Raw genomic sequence first — 7,005 nt, 5'->3', positions numbered from 1 at the left:
ACATAATGCAGGAAGCGTTTTCCCCTTTGGACCCCTAGCTGTTTAAGATGCCCACCAGACAGATGGGGAAACTGAGTCCTTCAGAAGCTGCCGCATTTTGCTCGTACTTGGGCCACTATTAATGATTGATTAAACCCGAAGCTGTCTTAAAAGTTCTATAATTAACCTGGTGGAGCCTAAAAGCCATTGACTGGGTTTTGTAAAAACCGAAGTACGTTTCACAGGAACTAGGGTGGACTGGTTCATTCTCAGGCATCGTGATCCCAGTGCCGGCCCTTTTCAGCTGGGTCGGTGTGGGGGTGGGGGGGCTATGCTTACTCGGTCGCGCCACTCGAGGGCAGCACCAGCTCAGGCTTAACACCTGGGACCCTGGGACCAAGGTCATCCAGTCGCTGGGCATCCTTTATCTCCATCTTGGTCTCTGGGTAATGCCATTCTCAGGAGGCTCCTCTGCCTGAGCTGAAGATGCCAGTAGGTTTCAGATAACTATCTACAGCTCTTGCTGTATGACCTTGGGCAAGTCATTGACCTCTCAACTTTCAGATTCTTCCTCTGAAAGAGGTATTGACTCCTGTCACACGGAACTATTGTAGCCATCAAATAACATAGGAAAAACCCTTGGAGCCTGGTTCATGCAAATTCACAATTTTAAATAATAGGAAAAGAGAAAAGGAAGACTTCAAGATCTCACACCATAAGAATAGAAGGGAGAGGATTGGGACCCTTTAAATGGATGATGAGATCATATTCCTTTCTCTGTCCCAGTTTAAAGGTACTGGCTTCTTAAGTCAAACAGATTCCCTATGTGATGGTAAAGGTAGTTGTTTTCACTGAGTAGTGGTGTGGCTCTGGGCAAGATCCTTAGCCTTCTTGGGCCTCGGCTTTCTTGCCTCTGAAAGGGAATGAGAAAGACTTGTCTCTTGAGGTGGTTGTGAGGATTAAATGAGATAACCTATGAAAAGCCCCTAGTATGTAGCAGTCACTCAAAACAAAACAAAATAAAACAGTAAAACATACTAAATCTTTAATGAAAGAGATAGAGACCCTGAGCTCAGGAACAACAGTGCAAAAGCCTTTTTTTGCATTGTAGTAACTCAGCTTATACACTCAGAAGCTACTGGCCCCTGTCAGCACCAGAAAGGGGTCAATACCTTGAACCCACTCTCCCATACTCCTGCCCCACTCCCAGGTACACATGCTTCTACCCAGCTCTTAAGAACAAGTCACCTGATCCCAAGGAGGCCTCCCTTTCACCCCGTTCACAGCCACAGGGACATCTGTGAAAGAATTTATTATACAAAACAAGGTGCATCAAAAATTCAGTGTCAGAATACCTCTGTATTTCAAGGGCTAGGACGGGACCTTTTAAAACCTCACCCTAACAACAGCCAGGCAGTTGGGCTGGGTGCACTGGCCCTAAGTCCCCAAAGACCCCCAACCCGGCAGAGAAGAATGAAAACCAGATATAGAAGCATTAAATGTGGGTCTAGAGAAGTTGGACAGGCACTTGAACCTGTAAAAATGGGGAGGCTCCTCCTAGGAAAGGCTAGACCTATGCCAGGAGAAGTAACACACAAATCCTCTATAGCAACTAAGGGTATGGAACCCTTCAAAATCGGGATGAGGAAAAAGCTTCCCAACAAATGCCAACCATAAAATAGATTCTACAAAAATAAAGCAAGAGTTGGCTGCCTTCTGGGGCAGTTGGATGGGTGGGTATGTAACCTGATCTCCACATCCTATAAAGGTGCAAGTGGCTAAGAATCAGTACCAAAGGTCTGACCAGAGTCTCTCTGCCTCCCCTCCACCTACCACATGAGCCTTGAAGTAAGGACCTTCCATTTTCTCCCTTGCTCCTCCATGCCCTGGTATAGAGAATTTGCAAAACCCATGAGACAGGCTGACGGGGAGAATTCCTTGGAATGTGGGAGCTGCTGCAAGGCTCAGCCCAAAAGACCCTGAGGGCAGGAATCTGGTCTCTACCTGAGAGTAGCCACAGGAAATGGCTCTAGGCAGGGCGAGGGAAGTGATGTGGAGACTCGGAGTCTGTGGCTGACCCCTGAGGGAGGCAGTGCTTTTCTGTAGTGGCTAACACAAGCCTCACACAGCCTGCAGCTCCCCCTGCAGGCGACTCAGCTCCTCTAGCTCCTGCTTGTGGCGGTCTGTCTTGTGTGCCACCAAGGAGCGGTAGAAATGCAGAGCAAAGGCCATGAACACAAGCCCCACAGGTACCATGATTGCCGTGGAGGCCATGGCTGCTTGCCAGCCTGGTCCATGGGCCCCACCACCACCACATGCTTGCCAGGATGAGCAGGCCTCAGGCAGCTCAGCCTGTGGTGGGGCTACAGAAGCAGAGGGTGGCTTAGAAGCTGGACTAAGGGAGGTGGCCACTGGTGACAAAGTGCCAGGCACCTGAGAGGCAGGTACCATGGGGGCTGGCGTGCCTAAGGGGGCTCCAATGGGCACAAACTTGACCCAGCCAACCAGAACAACTTCAGCAAGAAAAAGGAAGGTGCCCAAGGCAGTGGAGAAGCCCCAGGCCAGCTCCACATAGCGGTGGAGTCGCTGGTGTGGAGACTGGTGGACAGAGTTGAGGTTGTGGATGTTGCTAACGGCTTCAATGTGGGGCAGAAGACACGTGGAGACCATGAGTGCAAAGAGGTGTACAGCCACTAGTATGGTAGTACAAGCACTAAAGGCCACCAGCAGGCCTGGCGGGTATTCATGGTTGCTCTCCAGCTGTACCTCCACCATGGCCACCTGTGGGGACAAGAGAGGGTGGATTGAGTGCTCATAACCTCAACAGTAGCAGGCAGGGTTTTTGCCTATTGGCATACATCACTGATGTATCCTTAGGACCTAGAACAGTGCCTGGCAGAAAAAAAGTCTCCCAGTCTTTGTTGAATGCATGAATGGGCAGTCTTAGAAAGACTCTGGCCCGTTCTGGGCCTTGGTTTCCCCACCTACCTATCAAGAGGGCTGGATGACATGTTTCTGACCATCTTACCTTATTATAACATACAGGTTATAAAGCACAGATTCTGGCTGTTCATTCTCAAGTCTACAAGCATGGTAGTCTTAAGCAAGTGACTGTCCTCTCTCTGCCTCTATTTCCTCATTTGGAAAATGAGGTTTTAATAATAGCATGTATCTCCCTTATAGGGTTGTTGTGGAAATTGAATGAGATAATATATCAAGTGATAAGAAAAGTGCAAGGCACTAGTAAGAATTAGGTGTCTGCTATTATTATTAGAGTTACTAAAGTCCAAGACCAGAGTTTGCATATTGGCATACTATAAACCCAAGCCAGCTTGCAGACATGTTTTGCCTGGCTGTTCATACAGTGTGTTTCTTAAGTTGCCACCCACTTCTACATCTGGAAGTGTACTTTCCCTTCTAATAAAGCTTTTCATGTAAAAAAAAAAAAAAAAAAAAAGGTAAGTAGAATTAAGTTGCCAGCTTTGATTTATATGAAAACTCAAGAGATTTCATATAAGTATCCCTATTTCCAGATCATTTTGAAATTTTGAAATATCTGGTTACACCAGACCCACATTCCTGCATGGTAACTATCAGCTAGAGTGGAGTCATGACTGCTTCCTTTGAACAGGTCATGGGGTCTCTTTATAGCTACAGTCCCCACAGAGTCAACTTGGCATCCATATTATTTGTCTGGCCTTTGCAAACATTGAGTTGATGATCCTATTATAGACTTGTATATATTTGGACTTCAGAACCAGACTGCCTAAGTTAAAATCCTGCCAGTGACTTGTTTGGGACCCTGGACAGGTGTCTTAACACTTCTGATCCTCGGTTTTCTCATCTGTAAAATGGACACAGTTGTGGCGCCTACTTCATAGAATAATAGAAAGATGATGTACATAAAAGCCCTAAGCATAGGACGTAGTACTTGGTGCCAGTTCAATACAATTTGTGTTGTATCCAGACCACCTGGATTCCAGAATGTGGATCTTTCCCCATGCCTTGTTCTTGCAGAATCCATTAGATTGCTCTGGGGCTGAGGGAAGGAAGAACGTGCAGAGCATGGAGAGTGGTGGAAGACAAGATGAGTATTTTAGGAAATTAGGCCATGGCAGGTATAAGAAGGTGTTTTCTACAGACAGGGATCTGGGCCAGGCCTAGACCTGGTTTCTCCCATAGCCTGTCCCAGCCTTACTCTTCCCTGGCAGGACTAGAGCCAGTCCTGTCCCTAGAACCTACCCATCTGGCCTCTTGATCCTGTAGAGAAGATTCTGGCCCTTAAGCTGTCACCCAAGCAACATGCAAGTCCAGCAGCAGGTCAGATTGGCCCCTTGGGAAGAGGATGGACCATGGGGTTTGGGAGTGGGGGACTTCTCTCAGCTAGGTCCATGGGACTGCATTCTTTCCTCTGCAGTCTGTACAAGTGAATGGAAACCAACCTCCTGTCCCTGGCTGACTTTACATCAGGAAGGGTGGGCTGGCCTGTGGATCTTAGGCCCCCACACAGAAAACTACAGATTTAGGATGACTATTAGGGTTAGAGACTTTCCCTCATCATTTCAAATACAGAGGCTGTGGCATGGAGAGGGGCAGAGACTAACTCAAATCACCCAGTGCTGTGACTCTTTTATCCCCATCTCAATTTGACTCCAACAAGAGCACAGTTCTATTAACGTAGGAAGGAGCCAAAATAATTAAAAATGTTAATCAAGCTACATTCAGAGACTGCGACATGCTGATCAGCCCTGCAGCCAGGCCAGGAGGGCACCTTCAGAACACAGGAAGATTACTAACAACCCATTCTCAACACCTCAGAAAGGGAAACAGGCAAGAGTCATTCCCTATGGCTAAAACCATAGGGAACCTAAGGATTAAAGGCTGGGAACTCTCGACAGGCCTTTCAGAGTACATATTCAGGGTATATATTCTTCACCTTCCTCACTGTTTGTCCATATCGGGAAATGGGAATTAAAGATTGACATATCAACTGAATTCCCTGAACACTCAGGGTCCCTCTCAGTGCCTTTACTGTCTCTCTCACTGTCCCACTCTCTGCTTCTGAGAGGAGACCATGCACTGTCTGTGGAGCATTATTTTTTTTCTAATAAACTTTCCTTTTGACTCCAACTTTGGTGTGTGTGTTGAATTCTTTCCACACTCTCCACCAAAGGACCCTCTTCTCTCAGTGCAGGGCTTGGAGAAATTTGTCCTGTCCTATATCACTATGAGGACTTTTCTTCCACTGGCCACTTTCTCTTTCTTCTGTCATGATTGTGGGGAAACCCTAGACTAACAGTCCAGTGACCCTGAGTCCTAGTTTATGCTGTATCTTTATCTGCTGTGTACTCTTGGCAGAGCTACTGTCCCATTCTGGGCCTTGATTTTCATGCCTAATTAACAGGTAGTCTGAGCCATGTTTCATGTGTGTCTTGCTCTAACATGCTTGGATCTACGGTTTGATAACAAGAATCAGCTCATTTTGGGCCAGGTACTTGGCACGCTACAGAGGGTACACCCTCCATGATCTCACAATTTCCCATTGACCAAAGAAAGTGGTGGAGGCCTGTCTAGGGTGACACAGCTGGCCCCAAAGAGGAAAGAGCCAGGACTTGTGTCTGCAGACTCCTTACTCTGGGACCTCCCTCAGTCCAACTTCCTATGAGGCCTCCTCTGGGCCAAAGTTAGCTGATAGCATCTTCCCACACCCCCAGTTTATCAGCCCAGGAATCATGTGTCAGCTCCCTAATTGGCTTCTTTCCCTAGAGGTTTCCTCACAGGCATCTTCTCAAAGCTTTCCTGAACTACATTAAGCTTAAGCACCTTTTGTACTTGCTGGGGACTCTACCTGCCCCCGTTGGTATGGGCCCACCTTCAGTTGGATGACTACAGTTTATTCTGGCACGCCCTGTTTATACAGCCTCCACCCAGCTCAATTTGCCTTTGAACCATGGGGATCTAGTAAGCACTCCTCCTTGGCCTATGCTTTTGAGCTTCTTTGCCCCATCCTTACTATGTGACTCCCTTGGCGATTTGTCTACCCCATGACGTAGGTCCCCTGTAACACCTTTCGCATTTGTTAATCCTCCCTGTAGCCCAGTTTATGCCAAGGGTCTGTTTACACACACGCAAACATTAAAAAGGGACTTGTGCCGTCCCTTGGGACCTTGTTCCCCCTTTTACCTCTTAAACCCCAACTTTTCCTTTCCTTTGCCTGCCTCCCATCGGCACTCATTTGCCCACGGCCCCGTGCCCCCAAGTGCCGCACCTCCCGCCCAGAGCGCCCCTTCCCTCCCCTCACCATGGCGAAGCCCGAGAGCAGGGCAGACGTGCGGCTGGAGGCTTTGAGCTTGGCCCGGCTGAGATAGAGGCGGCGCCAGCTGAGCGCCCGCAGCGAGTGCTGACTGGCCCCCATAAGGTCCAAGTAACCGCGATGCACGAATTCTCGGTATGTGGCGGAGCCTGCAGGGCTCTCAGCCTCTGGGTTCAGCGGGGCCTGTTCGCCCACGTCCCCCTCGCCGCCCTTCATCCTGGGGGCCGCAGCACTAGACAGATTGGGAGGTCACCGTGGTGCTAAGTAGCCTCAGGGTCTCCAGGCGGGCTGGCCTGGGCCAGCGGGAGACCCCATCCCCCGGCAGAACCGACTAAGATGCGGAGATGCGGGCAGCCGGCGCCCAGGAACATGCGGCCCGGGCGGAGAAGGAAGAGACGTCTGCAGGGAGCCCTAGGGGCCGAAGTGGGACAGCAGAGGACTAAACAGGAACTGGGGCGGAGGCGGAGCCGGGGTGGCCACATGATAGGGTGGAGCTGGGGGGCCGCAGGCAGAAATCCTGAAGGACCCCTCTCCACCTAAAATGTCATCCAGGAGCCCCAGCCAGGAACTGGGAGTTCCTGGGCCGTGGATCACTCCAAGTGCACCTGGACACACCCAGCTCCCACCCCATAAATCGTGAACTTGCGGAAGGTGAGACTATTCGTCTGTGGGGACCTCCGGGCGCCCTGCATACTCAGTTCCGGAAAGCCCCA

The 7,005-nt window shown here is 49.5% G+C and overlaps 1 protein-coding gene across 1 annotated transcript; it reads right to left on the bottom strand.

Moving 5' to 3' along the window:
• Positions 1-999: 999 nt before the first annotated feature.
• Positions 1,000-6,996, bottom strand: ORAI3 (ORAI calcium release-activated calcium modulator 3). Its single transcript, XM_016132876.2, has 2 exons — positions 6,281-6,996; positions 1,000-2,760 (listed from the first exon to the last, which is right to left on the bottom strand). The coding sequence occupies exons 1-2, from the start codon at positions 6,506-6,508 to the stop codon at positions 2,101-2,103; spliced, it is 888 nt and encodes a 295-aa protein (XP_015988362.1). The 5' UTR covers positions 6,509-6,996; the 3' UTR covers positions 1,000-2,100.
• Positions 6,997-7,005: the final 9 nt, after the last annotated feature.

Source organism: Rousettus aegyptiacus, unplaced genomic scaffold, assembly GCF_014176215.1.
Source record: "Rousettus aegyptiacus isolate mRouAeg1 unplaced genomic scaffold, mRouAeg1.p scaffold_m13_p_8, whole genome shotgun sequence".
Taxonomy (NCBI): domain Eukaryota; kingdom Metazoa; phylum Chordata; class Mammalia; order Chiroptera; family Pteropodidae; genus Rousettus; species Rousettus aegyptiacus.
The sequence above is the reverse complement of the archived record's forward strand: the minus strand, read 5'-3'. Positions and strand labels throughout refer to the sequence as shown.